The sequence below is a fragment of the Erithacus rubecula genome (assembly GCF_903797595.1).
Source record: "Erithacus rubecula genome assembly, chromosome: 1".
NCBI lineage: Eukaryota > Metazoa > Chordata > Aves > Passeriformes > Muscicapidae > Erithacus > Erithacus rubecula.
In genome coordinates this window covers 26,287,181-26,308,128 of record NC_136658.1, presented here as the reverse complement: position 1 = coordinate 26,308,128, position 20,948 = coordinate 26,287,181, and the positions used below count along the sequence as shown (strand labels likewise).

Genomic DNA, 20,948 nt, shown 5'->3' with positions numbered 1-20,948 from the left:
TCCTTTCCTGCAGAGATAGAGCTGCTCCACTCTACATTTAATGAGCAAAGTCAATGACCAGTCTCATACAGGCAAAGAGCACATTACTGAGCCTGCCAAGGAAGACAGGCTCACTGGTGGAACAGCCAGGTGCTCCAAGCAGCTACTGGAACAGGGACACAGATACAACAGAATCACACAAGGCCAAAGAAGAGCTGTTACATGACAGAAGCAACCTGTGCAGGGCCTACTGGGGTAACGGTGGGCTCTCAGGAACAAGCCCACAAAACCCTCTCTGCAACCAGCCACCTCCAAAAGCAGTAAGTTCTCTACACTACTTGTCCCCAAGATGCTTCCAAATAAGATCCAGGACACACCTTTGCTTTTTGTTTTTTCATTTATTGTTCAGTACGGGACACAGGTGAGGTAAGACATCTCACAAGGGTTGAAGCTGACAGGTTCCTTGCTGATGGAACTTTAGGCTGCAAGAGACTGTGCTTCCTTTTTCCTTCCTGCAGCACCAGTGGCCCCCTCCCCCTGCAGGGCTGCAGGGCAAGGGAGAGATACTGGCCAGGTGGGCTGTGGGCTTTTAACAGGTCAACGTGAAACTGAGGATTCAGCTCCAAGAGAAGACTGTCAAGACTGCTGAGACAGACTCCTGCTAACAGGACTCCAACATGGTGAGGGTGGTTAGCAGAACATCTAGAACAATGACTGTGAGGGGGAAAGCCTCAAGGGAGGCGTCCGTACTGAGAAATGTGCAATGAAAGGTCCCTTCTTGCTTCCATTTCTTAACCACAAGGGACAGCTCCTCATGGGGTGCCTTCAGTGTTCGGCATTGATAATATCCACAAACTCTGGCTTGAGAGAAGCTCCACCAACAAGGAAGCCATCCACATCGTGCTGAGAGGCCAGCTCCTTACAGTTGCTGCCAGTGACAGAACCTAAGGAGGGAGCAGTGTTTAAAGGTCAGATGTGCCAGCTCTAGGAAAATGGAGCCAGGGCAATGGCAGGACTGCTAAGGTACCAGCCACCTCTTGCAGACAGCATGACTGTCTCCCATTCATCCAAGAAAGCTACCCAAACAAGTTAGAATGTGATTTTTATGCTCTAAAAGTCAAGAGTTTCCTTGCCAGAGAGAGAATGATGTACCACTGCAGCAACAGGTAGAGAAACTAAGCACTTCCTGCCCTGGAAAGTCACTCCAGACTCACCTCCATAGATAATCCTAGTTGACTGAGCAACAGCATCAGACACGTGGCTTTTCAGCCACCCCCGCAGCTTCTCATGAACTTCCTGAGCCTGCAATACAAGAGTCACACTGAGGCCTGAGCCATTCTGCACACAGCTCCTTTCCAAAGATGAGGGAACAGTGAGATGTTCCCTAAGTCAGTAAGAATCTCCAGGAAATTCTCAGTAAGGAAACCTCAGGAAGGTTTCCTGAGGGGGAAGGGTCAGTTGGTCATTTAATCAGCCACCTCTCCTGCTCGTACCTGTTGGGGAGTTGCAGTTTTACCAGTTCCAATGGCCCAAACTGGCTCATAGGCAAGAACCACTTTACTCCAGTCCTTCACATTATCTAGGGAGGAGAGAGAAGGTAGAGGTGAGCACAATACCCCCAATACTGGGAAGAGCAGAGCTGGAAAAGTGCTTAAAAAAAAACCCAAACCAACCATTTCTCTTTCGTCTTACCAGCAATAGCCTTGGTCTGTTCAAAAACCACCTTCTCTGTTATGCCAGCTTCTCTCTCATCCAGCTTCTCTCCAATGCAGGCAATGACTCCAAGGCCCTCAGCCAGAGCATGAGCCACCTTCTGCCCAATCAACTGGGAACGGAGAAGAAACAAGAATAGGTAGGAGGTCTGGTTTAATTGCTTACTTTTCCAGTCTTTGCAGACCTATCTGAGCTGGACCATGTCTCCATTCTATGAGGCCACTCACCTCATCAGACTCTCCAAAAACATGCCTTCGCTCTGAGTGACCTAGGATGACCCATGCAGCTCCAATATCCTTGATCATTGCTGGGCTGGGGAGAAAGGAGGTGACTCACTGGAGGAAATTTACGTCCCAGAGGCATCTTGACTTTACTCTCTGGAGCTCACCTGATCTCTCCTGTGAAAGCTCCCTTTGGTACCTTGTAGCAGTTCTGTGCTGCCACTCCAATCTTTGCATCCAGCTTCTGACGGGCAAAGTCAAGGTAGATGGCAGGGGCTCCACAAACCACCTCTGCAAAGCAAAGCACATAGCTACCCTTGTGACAGGCAAAGGACAGAAAATGTACCCAGCCACTGATCCCAAACCTGAGCGCCAAGAGGTCATCCCTCTCTCCTAGGAAGGCACGGCGTGCCCCTCCTCACTGACATTTGGGGAGCCCTCTGCCATAGGGCAATCCCTGCTATCCGATGACTCAACTGCAGAGAAGAGAGCCTTTTCCGGGGGCTGGACAGGCGATACCAGGCCGACGGCCAGGTCACAGGGGTCGCTTGGAAAGGTGAGAATCCCACCGTGCAGCCCGGGCCTGGCCTGGCCGAAGCGGGAGAGCCGCACCGCGTTGTGCCTGGGGCCGTACCCGGGCAGGGCGGCGGGCCAGGGGCAGGGGCGGCTCCGGCGCTCCCAGACCCCGCTCCCGGGGCGGGGATGGGGGCGCGGGTCCCCGGGACCGCGGGCTCTCCGGGATGGGCCGGGAGCGCCGCGGGAACCCGGATCCCGTTTCGCGGGTATATTTAGCGCCGCTGCCGGGGGTTATATTTAGGCCCCCGCCGCCCTCTGACATTTGCCGCTCCCCCGCGCGGGCCCGGGCCCGGTCCCCGGCTCCGCAGGGCCGTGTGCGACGTGCGCTACGTGCGGGCCGCGCCCTCACCGGTGTCGGCGGAGAGCTTGGCGCCATTCAGCGTGTGGATGAGCTCGCCCAGGCTCTTCTTGTCGCCGTTCATCTTCCAGTTGCCCCCCACGAAGAACTTCCTGGGCGCCATGGCGGGAAGCAGCAGAAGCGAGGCCGAACCGGAGGAGAGGCGAAGGTCAGCGGCGGCAGCGCGCGCGGAGACCGGTGCCCCTTTTATAGCCCGGCGGCGCCGAGGCCCCGCCCCCCGCGCGCCCCGCCCCCCGCACAGCCCCGCCCCCGCCCCACCCGCGCTCCCCTCAGCCAGGCGGGGCGCAGACAGGAGCCGGTGGGTATTTCCACTTTTATTTTGTCCCTCGTGTATTTTGGCATGTCAAGGGCACACAAGGGGAAGCGCTGCTCGTGGCCCGCCTTGCTGCCCGCCCCACGCCCCCGCCCGACAGGGCCGGCAGGAGGAACCCCCCCATTAACAAGCCACACGTACACACAAGCCCCCTCCTCTCCTCCCGGACAGCGAGGAGGTGGCACCGTCCCACCAAGCAGCGAAGCACTAGGGCTGTGTGTCACGGGGGTGGGGACAGTGAGGACATTTCCTATAGAAAGAGATATTCCCAACCCCCCGAACCCCTTCACTCATGTCCACGGGGGCTCCAGCCCCCAGTCGATTAGTCAGTGAACTTTTGACTCTGCCTGTGTCTCCACAGAGAGGCCGTGAAGGGACTGGGGAAAGGAGCAGGGAAGAGAGGGACCCTGCTCCCACCCTCACTGCTCCCACCCCTTTCCCCCCCACACCTGCAGCCCACTCCCCCCAGCACACACAGCAAGAGGATGTTCTAGCTGGGAATCCGCTGATAGAAGTAGATGTAGCCCAGGTCCTTGGGGGGCTTCTCAGAAGCACAGACTTTCTGGTCGTTGTAGATCACCCACCTAAAACAGGCACAAGAGGAGCTCAGGAATGCCATTCCATGGTTAAGACACAACTCAATTGCACTCACATGCTCTCAGCCCCAACCCCCCAAGACCTCTGAAGAAACGGGAAGATGGGGATTTAAAGCAGTACCTCAGTTCCCTTACACTGTGGAAATCCTTACCTGCCATCTTTCTTGATGTGACAAACATAATGTCCACACATTGTTGAAGTGCCCATGTGGCTGATGAAGGCAAACAGCTGATATTCTTCAGAGAAGGAGGGAAGACAGGATTGTCAGGGAAAGAGGAAAGATGTCTTACTCCCTAACACCCTGTGCAAAGCCTTCTCTAGAGAAGGATCCCTGAAGGAAGCTCTGCTGGGTAATAATTTAGAACTGGATTCCCATCAAGCGTGACTGTGTCTTAAGGCCAAACATAGAGAGAAATGGGAGATGCTAACTTCCATTTAGCCTTCTCTCTTCCAACTATTTATTTGGGTGTGGGTGCTGGATGGGCAAGGCATGGATTCTACCTCCTTATGTCACTCAGCAGCCAAACACCTCTGGCACAAATTGTGTGCACAGACTGGAACTGCTTTTTTCAGTAGTAACCAAAAGAGCAAAAAAGCCTCCCAGAACCACTGGATAAAAACAGTACAGCCCTTCCTTCCTTTCACTTGATGGCACTTCCCCAACCTCTCTCTTACTGGCTTCCAGGTAACATCCAGCCAGAAGGGTCTAGACTACTGCCATTCCTTCCCCCTTCCTCCCTGCTTCCACCTCTACAACCAGACCAGCTATGCAATAGCTGCTGCTGCTAAAACCTGCAGTACTGCATGGATCAGGAATGACAAAGTCATATTGAGTTTGCACCCCAAAATCCACATTCCTGTGGCTTGGAACTCACTTCCAGGCCCATCGCGCACTTTGGGACCCACAGGGACGGATTCAGAGATGGACTCGGCTGCCGAGCGCCCCTCTGAGATATCCATAGCAGCTTCTGCATCGAGGTCATCAATGTGACTGAAGATCCAATCCACAGCACGCTCCAGACTGTTGTTCTGGAAGGAAGAAGAAGACAGTGAATTCCAGAGCTCCTGTTCCTGAAAAAATCCTTGCACTCCGATGCCACCCATGCCTCTCACCGTGGCTCGAAGCGCCTTCATTGCCTGGTCCCGGGAGAAGCCCATGGAGACAATGGTGGCTACACTGTCTTCTGAAGGAGGGTCTGGGCAGGCAATGGTTGACCCTGGTCCACTGGATCCAGGGAGAACTAATGGGTTAGCAAAGTCTGCAGCAGGAAACACAACACAGCTCAGAGTAATTCGATCTGGCCAAGAGGGTACAGCCCAAGTCCAAACTACTACAGTTTTCCACTGTGGTAGTAGGACACGAGCACAACAGCCCAGGAGCATAAGCTTCACCATGGCCATGGCCTCATACCTGGATCGTCCATATGTGACATGACCCAGTTCATGGCTGCCTCAACCCCACTATTCCCTGTGTAATACACGGCTTTGCGGCAGGCATCCATGGGAAAGCCCATTTCCACCAGCTGGATAATCACCGACTCATCCAGCATGGGTGCTGTGGGAAGACAGAAGTTAGAGCCACCCACTCCCACCCATCTCTGCTGGCTCCATTTCGTCTCGTGTCATGCAGCCTCCAAGCCACCACTTCTTGGCTTTATTTCACACCAAGTTCCATCACTCAGCTTTTCTCAGGCACCTTTCTTCTTCAGAAGAGCAGTCTCACACACAGGCAAAGAACAAAACTATTCAACCCATGAACTCAGAGCAGTGGGTGTTCTGAAAGCTCTGAACCTGACCTCCCATTGTGGTTTGTGAAAATTAAGTACCCCTACCAATTAAATCCTGTATAAATCCCATCTCTGCCTCCTCTAAATGCACCGGACACGCCACCCCCCATCTTGCATGGAACAGGAATCAACAAACCCCCTTGCATAACAGGCATGCAAGGGAGGCAGCTGGCAATCGCTGACAAAAGGACAGGGAAAGTCTGAGCAAGTGGGAAACTGCTAGCATGGGACACAAGGCAAGGAGAGCAAGGAAATGAGTCAGGCATCAGGAAGAGAGGAGGAGAATCACTAACATGTCGGAGAGGAGAAGTGAGGGGAGCAGAAGGAGTCGTCGTCCTCGTTGCCATAGAACCCCAGGCTACCTTTGGGCTCATCTGGTGTCACCAGCGGGGGTGCGATGTCTGGCATTTCTTCTTCTCCTTCCTGCAGCCCCGTTCCCTGCAGTGCAGAGATATCCAGCTCCTCTGGCATTTCAATGGAAACATCTGCAAGATATGGTCTTACTCAGCCTCTGTGCAGGGGCAGAAACAAAGGACTCGAATGGGAGATCTAGAAGGATAAGTCTCCGGGGATGTCTGCAGCAACTTTTGGGATAGTTACTTTCCTCCTATAGTAATGACCACAACATCCATATGTCCCCCAGTACCTATATGCTCTGTACTTCTCATCCTCCTTACCGAGCTTTTTGGGCACCCAGTCCAGACCAAAAGTGAACTTCTTGATCTGGATGACCAGATAATCTGGGAAAGAGGCGAACCGTGTCGTTCTGAAAGAGACACATAATATTTTTAAATACTTTATCAGCAAAGATCAAGGGTGTCTAGCTGTTCCAGGAAATCAGTGAGTAGGGCAGAGCCATGTGCTGAGCAGGCTGGGGGATACACTGGTCTGTGCAGCTCTCCTGTGCTGAGCTTAAAGCTCCTCAAACACAGAACCATTTCTAAGGCAGAAGCCCTAACAAGTTGAGATGGAATGCAAATCTTGGAGATGAGAAAAAAAATAGTACATATTTTCTACCTTTCAATCCTGTATTTTACAAGCCTGGTCAGATTTTGTTTCATTAAAGGTCTAGCCCTTAAGGAATGTAGTGGAAATAATATCTTTTATTAGACCAACAGATACACCTGCAGGAATGGACAAGCTTTGAAGCACAAGAGCACTTTTTTGGATACAAAACAGAAGCAGTGAATTTTAAGTTAACTGAATTTGATTAAACATTATTTAGTTATACAATTTGAGAAAGTGTCTGGAATTTATAAAACAGAGGGGAATGTTTCTGAAAGGAGAAGCACCTGTGAGACAGTTACTCATTACCAGGTGATAATTGCAACATGCTGTGGAGCTAAATTAAGTAACAGTAAAGCGTTTTAATAAAACTCAGTAAAAATTAAAACAAAATGTTATTTTTCAATGTGATGTTTGTTTATAGTAGCTATTGCTTAATAATGGAGTATTTGTCATAAAAGCACTTCCAACTCTTTGAGGACCTTCATTGCAAAACAACACTCAGTAGCATCACTGCAGAAAGCTGCTTACATTTATAATCTTGTCACTGCAACTTTGCAGTTGCATGTGCTACATGGCAGTGAGAGCAATTAAAGCTGTTTTTAAACCTTGCTACTAGCATTTAAGATAGCATTCTTTCAAAGAACTCAGGCATCTGTTACACTTGGTGTTCTGCTCAAATCTTAACAGTTAAAAAATGTGAAGAAATTTTAGAGATGGTGCAAGATCAGTGTCATCATACAATCAGTACTGATTCCAAAGCTAAATTTTAAATTTACAGTAAAAGCTAGTAGTTTTCTGAAATATCACTGTGTTTTTGTAGCCCCTCAGCAACTGAAATCTGATGGCTAGGACTTCACTAGCACTGCTGTTCTGCCCACTGAGGGCAACCATTCCAGCACTGATAGACTGATCCCCTCTATGCTTCAATATTCTGTGGACCCAGGGTATGGAGGACTACAAAGCTTCAGTAATGGTTCTTCCCCCAAGCCACAAGGAGTCCCCAGAGATGCAGCTATGGCCAGTTCATCACAGCTCAGCTGAAGACACTTACTTGAGAGCCACAGACTTGGCCTGCAAGGCTGTGCTCCAGAAATCATCCACCTGCTCTGGAGCTCCATAGGCCTCAAGGCAGGAGCTGAAAGGCACCTTGGCTCGCACCAGCTCAGGCAGCGGCTGCTTCTCCTCCTCTGCCTGCCTCTTCTTCTCCTCATATTCCAGCAGTTCATCTGGAGAATAAAGCACAGGAGTCAAGGATCACCTCTAGGTACCTACAAAGTGACTGGTGTAAGCTACACCCAGAGGCAGAGCAGGCCTATAGATACACGCCATCGAGAACGGAGCACAGCTTCCAGAGCACAGTTCTGCCACTGCAGTCACTCCTGTTTTGCTGCTGAATCACAGCCCAGCTTGTGGTGTCCAAGGGAAAGGCTCTAAAGGGCCATCAGCCTGATCCCACAAAAGCAGGAGAAGGATCTGGCCTCAGAAGTGGCAGAGAAGTCCCCTTCTCATTTAAGGAGTTCTGTAAGAACAGTACAATATACAAACATAGGGTTTGCTACTGTTCTGGTCTTGGCACATTACTGACCTTTGTTGAGTGCAGCATCCATGGGCACAGGCAGCTGCATAATATAGTCCACTCGCTGGGTATATTTCACCTTTTCTGTGGCCAGGCACTTCAGCTTCTCCTCCACCAGAAAACGGAAGACCTCGTTAGGGTTCTCCGAGCTGCGGCAGTTTCTCTGAAGAAGATTAGAAGGACAGACGTAACATCAGAATGGCAGAAAAAAATATCTGCTGTAACACTGATGTCACACTGCACGTGGCTGAAGAGTATTCACTTCTGTACCCAGTCCCTTAGAAAAGACAGCAAAGAGGAAACTAAAGCTGACTTCTGTACTCTAGGAAGCCATGATTTTCCTTCTCCACCCTGGCAGGTGCTAGATGGCCCATCTTCCTGTCTTCTCTCCCTCTCTCTGCTTCTCACCCTCACTCCTCATCCCTTGCTGTGGGAAGAAAATCGAGCTGGACTTTTCCATGGTAAGACAGATAGACTCAACCATTACCTCCACCATGTTGATGAAGTGCAGAAAGAATTCCTGGGCATCCTGCTGTCGGTTAGTGGAAAATTCTGGGTGCCCCTTTCCGATGAGGGACTTGAACATGCGTGGAGCAATGCCATTTTGCATACCCTGCAAATAACAGTGTGGAAGAGGAAGGTGGTCATAATTTGCCAAGCATGTGTCCTGGAATGTAACACTCTATTCTTAGCCATGCTTTTCTTCAGGTGACAGGCCTCAGAACAAGCCCCAGCACATCCTCAGAAAGGGTTCTCCCTCCTTTGCATGCACAATACCCCATGCAACACATGCATCAAGACGATGCCATATCCAATACTCACCTTCTGATCAGGCTGCTGCTCCCCATCTGCAGAAGCTGGCTTTGAATACTCCCCAGAAAGCAGTCCATGGCCCAGTTTGGCTCTGGAATGACAAAGTCACTGTTAGGATCAATGTTTCTTCAATCTCACATGCTCCAGGAGCCACATCAACCTATCCAGCTGTAACACTGCCATGGGCTGTCAGTCTCACAGGTAACAACTATCTCTGCTGCACCAGGCAAGATTATCTTATTGTGGTCTGCTCTCTGACTCCTGGAAACATCACTGCCTTCAAAGTTACCAGGGCTTTAGGGTGCCAATCTCAACCACTGCTTGCACACTGAGTAGAACATGAAGGAACAGCTGTGCTGAGCCACACAGCAGCTGCGCAACAGCCAGGCTGAGCTGCAGCCTGTGGGGGAGAACAGAGACAACAGGGCACACAGAAATTGTCTGAGCCAGAAATAGACTGCTGTGAGCAGACTGATCACGTTTTCCCAGAGGAAGATTGACTGATGAGGCACTTAATGGACAACAGTAAGTGTTCAGCGATTTCCTCCTATGCCCAGACCCTCCTGCTATTCCACTTCACTGCATCCTTCCCTATCATTATCGCCATTTGTCTGGAACCAAACCTTACTAACTCCTGCCTTTGCCCAGGCAATAATCATTCTGGCTGTCTCACCTTAATCCCCTCTCAGTGAACACCTCACTCCAGGCTGCTCAAATTTAGAATCCTCCTGTACCACTGAACTCTCTGCCCACAAATGCCACCTTCCACTCCTCTACCCAAAACCTCCACATGCTTGTTTGAGAGCAGGTGTACCACAGATTTAATGTACTTAAAATGCAACCTCCTCTCAAATCTTGTATTTCTCCTTCTGCATATTCTCCTGCACAGTACCTCTTGAGGGAAGCCTCTTTAAGCATACATAAGTTATCCACTGAGAATAAAGCTGCCTAAACCTACATATCCCCTTGCTCTTTGCCATCTCTCTCCAGTGCAGACAGCAAGCCTCTTTTAACTGTTAATGAAGACAGAAGCTGCCTTCCAGAAATCCCCCCAGTTTAACAGGCATAACACATGTAGTAGATTTCAGAGCCTCTCATGCATACAAGGTCCACTCTGTCCTCTCCACCTAGGGCATTCAGCTGAACTTCCTTGGCTTAGATCCTTAATGATCACTGAGGATCAGTGTCTCTGGTGACAGGCAAGGAAAGAGATGTGAAGCTTGAGGGAGAATCCTGGAGCAAAGTAGCACAGAGGGGATGCATCCAGGCCTCAGCCTTCCTCCTCTCACCAAAATCCTACGTACACTTGTGTGCTGAAATCCTGTGTGGGGTCAGAAGGTGCACTTTGGAATATCTTCTCCAGCTTGTCCACATACCTGCAGAGCAAAATGGAGCAATCTAAGGCATATGCAGCTTCATCTGGTAAAAATGCAGTTCTGAGCATGATGACTGCAACAGAAGCTCCCCTTTCTATGAGACTTTTGTACTGATCCCAGACTAATGGAAAGGAGTGATTAAGATCACTTACTTTCTCTGGAAGTCTGGGATACTGAACAGCACCTGCATCACAGAGTTGAGGTAGCAACTGTTGCCCAGGTTACGGATACCAGTGTACCCAGGCCCATAGAGGGGCTTGAGCTGAACGCCAGACTCCTGGATGAGCTCCCACTCCCCAATGCGCTGGTTCATGTCTATTTCCAGTTCTGTCATTGTCTTGTCTGTCTGCAGAGGGAAAGAACAGGGAAATCCTCAAAGACTCAAGGAAACATCAGAGGTGTGAAAAGTGCAAAACTCTAGAGAAACAGAGTCAAATCCATTTTGTTTTATTCTGTAAGTAGAGGAGGAAGAAACAGGAGTTGTTTCCATATATATGAATACCTGGGACAGAAAGAGGAGGGAAAAGAAATATGGGAGAAATCTGAACCATTCCCTATAAAGAAGCATGGAAACCACATACTAACAAAAAAAGCTCAGCACCTGGGAGTCTCCCTGCCCACAGTACTGACATATAACCCCAGGGAAATAAACCTGAGGGAGATGAAAGAAAGGCAAAAAAGGCAATCAAAGAAGACAGGCAGAAGAGACAACTCCCTGTGTGACAAAAATCCCCAGGGTTTCTTGACCATGAATTGTTCAGCATAGAAAGCTGGAATCCAGCTAAGACACCACAGAGCTGCTTCTCTCTTCTTTTGGGCCTATGGAGGACACCACTTCCTCCTCACCTTCTGCATCTTGAGCATGTCAATCCCAAAGTGTGCCAGGTGCTCTGCTAGGTTGGGATCCAACACCATGTCATCCTCATCATAGGAGTAGACATCTATGCAGGAAAACAGAAAAAAGAGAAACTTATAATGGCCTGTGATCTCAAATTCACAGCTGCATAAAGAAACTGCTCAGAACTGGGGGCTTTGACAAACTGAGCCATTGGGGGTTTTGCCCTTTCTCAGCAGAATAACATAGACAGAATATTGAGATTCCTCCTAAACATGTGACAAGACAACTTTGTCACCCATCAGGGTACAGAAGTACATTTACACCAGGAGTAAGGAAAGTGGGTTACTGTGTCATATACTTTTCACTGAGGATTTGAACACACAATTCTTTGTGAACACACCCCAAGACAGAAAATCACATGGCAACCTGGATAATTATTCTAAAAGCTCCCAATTACAAGGGAGAGGCTGAGGAAGGCAAGGTTCTTTTATCAGCTCGTTCTTTGCCTCACACAAGAAGCAAGTTAGAGTGGCAAAGTTGACAATGAGATGGCACTGCATGTTCCAGGTCACGAGATGGCCAACACCACCCTGATACTGCAAGAGACCTGCACCAGCCTGAGTGGAGCCTGGCACCCCTAACCCTGGGAGGCTCCCCCTTCTCACCAGCCCCGTCAGGAGTGATGGTTCCCAGTTTCACAGCCAGCGGGTAGCCGGTTTCTCGGTAGTGCTCGACCGCGTGGTTGTTGCCGCCGCTGCCATCGAAGTAGCGCCGCCCACAGAGGATGGCTCCGTCAGTCATGTTCAGCCACAGGTTCTCCTTCATGTCACACTTGCTGCACTTCCAGCCACTATGGAGGAGGAACAGAGAAAAGGAGCTCACAGGGAAAGCCTCTGGCTTCTACCTCCCAAGCCCTTGCCATTGCTGCCCACTGCAACTTCCGCTGTATGAGGATCTTGCTCCTCTTTTACTACAGAACACTGAGAATCCTGATAGACCTTAGTGTGCCACCTCCCCTGCATCTACTCTGACAAGGCACACTCTGAGACTCTTTACCACAGAGGTCTCATCTGCTGCTGCAGCCCAGCACAGGAGAAGGGCCTGGGACACAGTGACACAGCAAGCTCCAGTACTGTGCTCACCACGGCGGGATGCGGACGTCATTCTGAAGCTGGTGCAGGGAGAAAGCGTGCTTGGAAACACGTCGAACCTCCCCATCCCAAGCCTGCACCTCCTGCTTCCGGGAGGCTGAATCTGCTGTCAGGATGGCCTCAATAGCACTGGCAATCTGGAATCAGGACAGAAGGAGAGAACATGAAGGGCTGGCCTACCACAGTAAGGGCACAAGAAGCTTCCGGTGCCACAATACTGCAAATTTAGACAAGTCGCTTGAGACTTTTGGGAGCTTCAGTCACACACAAGTCAGGACTCTGTAATATAAAGCACTGTGTAAGTGCAGAACAATCCTGATGACTGCCAGCTGAGACTCCAGAGCAGGATCCCTTTTACAGGGCAGTTTCCTTCTCTGTAGCAGTACATTTCCTCACCAACAGTAAACACAGCCACCCAAACATACCCTGTCTTTGACCATGTCTGGTAGTCCCTCCAGCCCATCACGTGGAATATCCAAATGGTCTGGCAAAATTACTATTTTTACATCTTCGTCATATTCAAACTTTTCTTCTGTGATGTCAAATCCACCTTCTACACCTACAAGAAGAAAAAACATTGTGGTAACAGGTGAAACCAAAGACCTTAAAAAGCTTCTTTCCTCACAGCCTACATGAAATAAGGCACCATGACTAAGACAAAGATCTAAATCAGTGATCCACAATCTTTCTACCGCTTCTGGATCCCAGAGCTTCTGCTAACGGTGTGGACTTCACAGGAAAAATCATAAGCATAGTGAGAACAGGTTTATTTTTCCCAGCTTTTTTTACAGATGCTTAAAAACAATCTCCATAGTCTGGTTACAACCAGGAAGAAAACCCAACCTCCTCTAGAGAGGCATTGGCCAGATAAAGCACTGGTGTCCATCCTTTACCAGAATACTCAAGACAACGAATGGAGATGTGCATGAAGAGATCACCTTGGAAGCCAGGACAAAGGTCAGGTTACCAGCATCTTTAAGAAGCCTGCCTTTCTTTCTCGCCCTTTCCAGAAAGGATAGTCTAGAATACCACACTCAAGCAAGAAGAACCAGGAGCTCCTTTGGAACCAGAATATCCAGAATTGCAGAAGAAGTCTGAACTATAGTGATAGTAGTTTCTATGCCCACCTAGCTGTGCTTTCCAGAAACTGGTGCTTTCTGCACCAGAAACTGGAGAGCCATACATAAAAGATTATTTGCCAATTGTAAAGAGTCATCATGGATGCTCACCAAAACATCTGCAGTTTCTGCAGGTTCCCTCACCTACAGTTTTTGGATTATGTACTCAGAGGAAAAGCTTGGCCTTCTCTGTTCTGCAGATATGTCCCAAAAGGCAGAAGATACATGGCTTATCAGCAACCTAAACTCCCTGTGTTTTTAACCTTTATATTTGTAAAAACTGCATGTAGTGTCTGCAATAATCACAGAAACAAGTATCTGAACATCTACAGCTGCAACAAATCTCTGAAGGGAATAAAAGCTTTTGATGCTCAGTGCTTCTGCCTCAAGAATCCTGTGTGCAACACAGTTCTGATAACCACTACTGTATTTCCTTAAAACATTCTTATCAAAAATATCCAGTCGTATGCTATCTCCTGCAACTCCCTCTTTAGATACCTACAATTTTTACACTATGCACAAACTTCTACATATGAACACAATGGTTTTAGAAAACAGTCACCAGCATCATGCAAAATACCTAGATAATCCTCTTCTGTGCCTCTTCAGCACAGCCCAGAGATTTCCTGTCACCACTTCATAGAGTAAAGCAATACACAATCCCCCAGGGCATAACACAATTCCTGAACCCTAAACCAACTAAACCAGACTGGTGTGGTCCCCTCAGGTAGTTAGGTGAACCTTCTGAGGCTGCAGATGAGGAAGAGGGTCAATAGCCACCATCCTGGCCTGAGGCATGCTGCCTCCCTTTCCATGGTGGTACCTAAGCACTACACACCACAAAATCCATCAAACAACATGGAGGCACAGGAGGCAGGCACTGTCATTGGCAGGGGAAAGTGAGGTACTGAGAGATCAAGGGCCACATTCTTTTCACAAATCTTTCTAGCACTTTAAAAAAAATCTCCCATGTCAGGATCAGCTAAACCACCACAGTTCAGCTAAAACAAAGATAAAAAAACCCCATCTTCTTCTGAACTTGAGACCATTGTCTCACAGGGCTAATACTTCCTTTTATTCTCTCCTGCTCCATTCACACCACTAAGCTGTTATTTTGCCAAGCCACAGACACCACTTGTTGCAAGACCTTTGTTGAATTCAGGATGCAGAAATAACTCAAAATGCAGACCATGCCTCATCTCTCCCAAAGCAGCATAATTACACATATATATATATATATAAAAGCATTGGCTACCTGAAGAAACAGAGACTCCAGGCTCAATTTTTCTAAAATTGATCTTTGGGGTTTTACTCAGCTCACCAGCAAAACAGAGAGTAATTGACAGTCTTAATAGTGGTGCTTGTGCTCTGGCAGCAGACGAGTAACCAGAGAAAAAGTGATCCAAAATCAAGACGTTCATGGTTCAGTTTCTGGATTTCCCTCTAGTGGTCAGCTTCCAGAAAGCCAAGAACCTGTTACTGCTACAAATGTTCCTGTCCCTTCCTTTATGTGTCTCCTTAATGGCTCAGAAATTACCAGCTGAGACTGCTCCAAATAAGCAGCATCTCCACTGATTGCCATGACAGCCCTCTCAGTTGGTGAAAGACAGTAATGGAACACCAGCCTTGTTCTTTTAAAAAAAGGAAGATTTAAAATATTTTTTATGCTTTAATGCTCATATGTATTTCCTCCAGCATCAGCCTTATAAGACCTAATGAGCCAAAAATCTTAATGCATCATTTACCATTAATTTCTTTCCTGTCTATATCAATAATGCTAGTTAAATATCAGAGTAGTTTAAAAAATAGTTTATCTGCCAGGAGCTAAAAACTTACTTTTCTCGGACATATATTTTCTCAAACTTACTTCAGCTTGATGTTGAACTGTTTAAGCAACAGTTCCAGTTTGGTGATCCCCACACCAAGCTGAGCCAGACATGCAAGGTCATGGCAGAGGATAAAAAACATATTTATCCATGGAAAACAAGATGCAACTTTGGACACAGAACACCTTAATGACTGTTCTACAAGAACTGCTCATCCAAGACACACTTGAAAACATGAATTTGGCCAGGGATACTAGCCAAAAGGGACAAACCAGGCAGCTCAGGACTGGCTGAACACAAGTAGTTCAGGACATAGGTGCTTCCTTACCAATAGCCAAGCGAGTTGGTTTCTTCCTCGGGGGGTCCCCAGCACTGGAGTTGGTGTCCTCTTCCTTCTGTGGCATTGAGAAGAAAGAGGGAAATAAGAGGTAAGGGGACAGGCATGCTATGGCAAGCCTTAAGGTTGAAATCAAGCTACTCTGAAAACAGCAGGAAACTAGGCAGAAACAACAAGGGCAATCCATACAACAACTCTGCATAAGCAGAACTGAAGCATGAGTGTCCCTCAATTCACCAGGAAAAACAGCAGCTGTATCTCAGGAGAGAAAGCTCTGTATCTTATGGAGTGCACAGACACAGCCTGCCTTTTGATCTCACAGCATGTTTGAGCACACATATTTTCACTTTTTACCGGTTTACGTGTCCTTTTGAGGTGCAGGTAGACCCGCTGGCCTGTTTTCTGATAGTGCTTTTCCACATACTGCTTCCCAAAGCCCAGGAACGTGTTCATGCAGATATACAAGCCGCCATCTGACTCCTGGAAGTAAGGAGGGACAAAACTGAAGGGAGGTGGTAAGGAATGCCATTCCAGCTGCTAGGATAGGCATGGCAAACTAGTCATTATTCCTTAAGTCATGGCAACAGCTCATTTCTACATAGCAGCCACAAACAGCTAGCAAGAAATAGGGTGGCAAGCCCCAGCCTGGCTGTCCCAGAAGAACAGGTACTCCTGTCATGATGATGTATTTAAAAAGCTATTTGTGTGTTCATTTATGGCAGGTTGCTACCAAATCAGGAAGGCCTGAGTTTCCATGAGTTTATCTCGTAAAATGCCCTTAGCATGCACGGTTTACAAGTTCAGAGCACAGTACAATCATTACCAGCAGAACTGTGGCACCCTGTCCAAATGCGTGACTCCCAGTGCCATAGGGAACGCTGCCAAGCTACAGTGTGAAAGGAAGGTTAACAGACCACTGTTTACTTTGGGTGTTGTGTTCAAAAGCCTGTGAGCAGCTTGGAAATGGATACAGAATGCACCCCCACCATCCCACCAGCAGCAGGACAAGACCACATTCATTCAACAGATATGCTTTATAAATTGAAGGGGCAGGGGACCCAAATGCAGAGGCTGGAAAGGAGAAAAACCACTATAAAGCTTTCAGAAGCTGCTGGGATTAGACAGAGTGGGCAGTGCAGGGTCAGGCATCACTGTGGAGCTCGGGGAGGGAAAGAGGGTGAGGATGCCGTGTGCCACTTCCTCAAGGACCCGTATCTTCCAGCCGCAGCCCATGTCTGCTGGGCTGGGGCTCAGCCCGGACGGGAGCCACAAAGAAGCTCAAGGGGGACCTCGCCCTCCCGCTGCCTTCGCCTCCCCAGGTCCGCTCAGGCCGAGCGGGGGTAGCGCAGGAAGCGCAGAGATGCCAGCGGGGTGGAGATGGCTGGAGAAGGGACCACTGCCATCTTAATGACACAGCACGGCCTCGCCCCCCGCCTCCCGGGCCACGCCGCGCGCCGAGGCCGGAGAGGCGGCTCAGACCCGGGCAGGGCGGGACCCCCGGCCCGCCCCTCGTCGCTGAGGGCGGGCCCGGGACGCGTCCGACCCCCGCCCCCTGCCGGACAGCAAATGCTGGCGAGCCCCGCAGGAGGGTTCGGGCCAGGGGCGCTCTCTCTCTAGGGGCTGCCGGCGGGCCGGGCCGCCGCTGGCTGGGGTGAGCGCCCTGCCCACGCCCGCCCCGGCCCCAGAACTACAGTCCCCAGCGCACCGCGGGCGGGCGGGGCGCGCCGCGGGGCACGCCGGGTGCAGTAGTCCGCGAGGGCCCTGCGCGTCGCCCGGGAGCGGCCGCCGCGGCCATCAGGGAACCACAAATCCCGTGAGGCCCCGCGCGGGCGGCGCCCCGGCTGGCGGTGAAGTGGGAGCCGGCCGCGGCGGGAGTAGCCAGGGCGGGCGAGCGGGCCGGCGGCGGGGGGCGCTTACCGGCGTGTCGAAGGAGAAGGCGCACTCGTCCTTGTGGACTCGGTCGCCGGCCTTGGGCACCCGGATGGACGGCAACACCGACAGCAACGCCTCGCTCAGCTCCGCCATGACAGCGGCTCACAGCGGCACCGCCCACAGCCCCGCCCCGCCCAATCGCGGCCCTGCGCGGTCAGGCGGGCCCTGGCCAATCGGCAGCGAGGCTGAGGGCCGGACTCCCCGTGCCGACCCTCCAGCTCGCCCAATCGCAGCCGCCCTCTGGCCACCGCGGGAGGCGGTGCCGGGCTCCTTGACCAATAGCGGCGTAGAGAGGGGCGAAGGGGCGGGTCTGTCCCTGAAGATTGACAGCGGGGCGAGGCGGGACGTGACGGGCAGGGACTGCGGCGCCGACGGGCTGGCGGGGCGGGGAGGTGGGCGTGACTCGGTGAGCCCCGCCCCTGCGCAGCGACCAATGGGCGGCGGCACCGCCCGGCACGCGGGAGATTCGAACGGCGCGTTCTGCGGCGCAGGGGTGCAGTGTGGCCGCCGCCGCCATGGGGGCCTCCGGCAGCGTCCCCGCCACCCCGGGCGCGCCGCGCAACAAGCACCTAGCGCACGTCAGCGACCCCCGCTCCCCCACCGCCGGCATCCTGCGCACCCCCATCGAGGTAGGCGCCCTCCCGCCGCCGCTTCCCCCGGCGCGGCTCCGGCCCGCCGCCCCCACGGCTGCCCTCTCCGCAGGTGGTGAGCTCGCCGGCGGGCAGCCCGCAGCCCAGCCCCGCCGAGTCGCTGGCGGGCACTGACCAGGAGCGGGACCCGCGCTCGCCCACGCCCGGTATCTCCCGCACGCCCATGCGAGCCGTGTCGAGTGGTGAGTGGGGCCGCCGTGGGTGGGCGGGCTGAGGGGCGGCCTGACTCGGAGGCTCACCCGGCCCCCTCCGTCCCCGGCAGACAGCGTGGACCGCCTGGTGAAGCAGCTCAGCGAGGCCTTCGGAGCCGAAGCCGCGGCCCCGGAGCCGGCGCCGCCGGGAGCGGCGGGCCCCGCCGACGAACCGGCCCGGCGCCGCTCCCCGCCCGCCGAGAGGCCGCCCTCTCCCGGCACGGCCCGGCCCGGCCGCCCCTCCGGGCACGGCCACTCCGCGGGTAAGTGCTCGGGGTGGGCTGGCACGGCCCCGTGTGCCCGCAGCGCTGCCCGGGATGGCTCCGGGCAAGTCGGGGCTCCGGGCCCCGTCTGGCTCGGGGCCTTCTCCAGGCCTGCGCCCGCCGGAGCCGGTCCCTAGCCCGCGGTTCGGCTGCGTCCCACCGCCGGGGCACCGCTCTGGGAACCCTTGTGTTATCAAACCGAAATGGTTTTCAGCCTGTATTGAATCAAGAGGTATATGACAACTCTTCCTCTCTCTGAGATGGGTTTGTGGCTGTGGAGACCTGCCCAGAGGGACCTTCTAGTTTCTCCTTGGGAAGGGCTATGGAGCAAGGGTGGGCAGCACACCCCTGAGCTATGGCTGAGCAGTGCTGGGAGGCTGTGATACAGACTGTGCTTTAGAAAGCTCCGTGCTGAGCACTGCTCCCTGGAGGAGCAACAGGGACTGTTCAACATGGAGGGGAAAACGCTCAGGGGATATCTTATTAAGAGATAAACATACCTGAAGGAAGGCTTTAAGGAAGGGAGAGCGAGGCTCTTTTCAGTGGTGCCCAATGATGGAACCAAAGGCAAAGGGGAGAGAATGGTACAGGAAGTTCCTGAACATCAGGAAACTTTTTTTTCCACTGTGAGAGTGACCAAGCACTGGAGCAGGTTGCTCAGAGAGGTTGCAGAGTCTTTATCCTTTGAGATATCCAAGAGACACCTGAACATGGTCCTGCACAATGGGCTCTAGGTGGCCGTGCTGGAGTAGGTCATATGGAGTTCACTTCCAACATTAACCTTTCTGTGATCCCTTTGCCTCAAAGCCCTTGGGTAAGTCTTTGATAAAGGCCAGGAGGCATTTAAAATCCAGGACCTTTGAGCCTTGTCATGATGCACTATTGTGTTTCCTTTTGCCAACTAGTGAGCAAGCCCATAAGACCCAAGCCCAACAACAAATTCATGGTGACACCTGGAGGAACTGGCCGCTCTCCCCTCAGCATTCTACGAGATGATAATTCTCCCAGTGCTCCTGTCCCTCGCCAGGTAAAGCTTAATGGGTCATACTGAGGGAGGGAGATTGAGCTTAAAAAAAAAAAAAAAAGCCAAATCCTTTCATTTCTGTGTCTTGTAGGATCCCAGTTTAGAACTGTGGCCTCCTAGGCCTGTAGAGACTAGTAATTTACTAGTAATTCACAAATGTTTGTCTCTGGGTCAGTCTTGACACTAAATGTGTCTGAGTCTTGTTCAATGTGTGTCTTTGGCCTGACTGTGAAATTCCCCATTTCAGTGTATTTCTCTTCAGGCTGTAGGAAAAAGTCACTCTTGTATGTTGTCACACGAGAGTCCAAGCTGCATGACCTGAAAATAGGCTACATATTCTGTTGAGAATTAACTAACCTTCAATTAACTTGTGTTTTACACTCTGTGTTTGGGTTTTTTATTTCTCTAGGGCAAGAGGCACGTGTTGGGAGAGAGCCTTGGAGAGAAGAAGGAAGTGGATCTGAGCAGGAGCCTTAAATCTGGGAACTGTGCTTGGAGTGACTTGAACAAAGAGAACCAACAGTGTCCTTTTGTGGAGAACTAAACATTTTTCAGGATCTTCCTATAATTTGCTCCTATGTTTTGAGAATTTTCTGGTGGGGAGAAATGCTACAATAGACTGAATCCCCAAAGTGGTCACATTTTTCACCTATCCCTATTGGGGAAAGATCTCTCCCTCCTCTTCCTAACTTGTCAAGTTTTATGTCCAGCACAGACTTTGTGTCTTTTATTGTATATCATCTGTATTGATTTTTCCATAGAGTTTTTATCTCTAGTAAATAAATTTGTGTTCAGCCTTTGCTGACTGTATGTCCTGATAGTGTGCTTGCCCAGCACAATATTTTCTTTGGGACAAGGGTTCAGGAACAAATGGTCCAGCTTTTCATTATCCTTAAAACTGCCTTGTCCCCTGCCTGGAGCATGCTGAAGGGTGTGGCCTTGAATCCACACAGTGTGAGCTGGGGAGCTGCAGCTCCCTGCAGGAAACCAATGTATATCCAGTGTCACCCCTGGAGCTGTACTGCTCCTACACTGACCTGAAACTGAGTTATGCAAGGGTCTGTCACGAGGGTGAGATCCAAAATAATGTGAGATAGCATTGCCCATTAATATTGACGTTCTGTTGATAAGTTACTAGACCTTGTAGAGCTCTACCTCTCCCTAGCAGAGCCTTGGGATGCCCAGGATGTTGCTGTGAGCCAACAAGTGCAACAGGGGCTGAAGAAAATGGCTGTGTCTTGTAATTGAGCTAAAATATCCAAGCTTTGAAAGGATGCTTTCAGATGGCTATCCTACTTCAG

At 50.9% G+C, this 20,948-nt stretch overlaps 3 protein-coding genes across 5 annotated transcripts; 1 reads left to right on the top strand and 2 right to left on the bottom strand.

Moving 5' to 3' along the window:
• Positions 1-363: 363 nt before the first annotated feature.
• Positions 364-3,174, bottom strand: TPI1 (triosephosphate isomerase 1). Its single transcript, XM_079319664.1, has 7 exons — positions 2,839-3,174; positions 2,081-2,204; positions 1,920-2,004; positions 1,672-1,804; positions 1,473-1,558; positions 1,194-1,281; positions 364-923 (listed from the first exon to the last, which is right to left on the bottom strand). The coding sequence occupies exons 1-7, from the start codon at positions 2,948-2,950 to the stop codon at positions 805-807; spliced, it is 747 nt and encodes a 248-aa protein (XP_079175790.1). The 5' UTR covers positions 2,951-3,174; the 3' UTR covers positions 364-804.
• USP5 (ubiquitin specific peptidase 5) lies at positions 3,149-17,664 on the bottom strand. Of its 2 annotated transcripts, none has more exons than XM_079319337.1 (20): positions 17,505-17,664; positions 15,942-16,067; positions 15,579-15,645; positions 12,732-12,865; positions 12,298-12,443; positions 11,821-12,005; positions 11,164-11,258; positions 10,470-10,663; positions 10,246-10,317; positions 8,951-9,032; positions 8,616-8,741; positions 8,138-8,291; positions 7,604-7,778; positions 6,222-6,310; positions 5,838-6,029; positions 5,169-5,312; positions 4,871-5,016; positions 4,633-4,786; positions 3,909-3,993; positions 3,149-3,744 (listed from the first exon to the last, which is right to left on the bottom strand). In XM_079319337.1, the coding sequence occupies exons 1-20, from the start codon at positions 17,610-17,612 to the stop codon at positions 3,651-3,653; spliced, it is 2,568 nt and encodes an 855-aa protein (XP_079175463.1). In that variant the 5' UTR covers positions 17,613-17,664; the 3' UTR covers positions 3,149-3,650. The 2 variants fall into 2 exon arrangements, with proteins under 2 accessions (XP_079175463.1, XP_079175464.1); XM_079319338.1 differs by having other exon boundaries at positions 5,907-6,029; positions 17,505-17,663.
• Positions 17,665-17,799: 135 nt separating this feature from the next.
• CDCA3 (cell division cycle associated 3) lies at positions 17,800-20,447 on the top strand. Of its 2 annotated transcripts, none has more exons than XM_079319701.1 (5): positions 17,800-18,148; positions 18,222-18,351; positions 18,432-18,623; positions 19,529-19,650; positions 20,063-20,447. In XM_079319701.1, the coding sequence occupies exons 1-5, from the start codon at positions 18,035-18,037 to the stop codon at positions 20,189-20,191; spliced, it is 687 nt and encodes a 228-aa protein (XP_079175827.1). In that variant the 5' UTR covers positions 17,800-18,034; the 3' UTR covers positions 20,192-20,447. The 2 variants fall into 2 exon arrangements, with proteins under 2 accessions (XP_079175827.1, XP_079175826.1); XM_079319700.1 differs by having other exon boundaries at positions 20,057-20,447.
• The last annotated feature ends 501 nt before the right edge of the window (positions 20,448-20,948 follow it).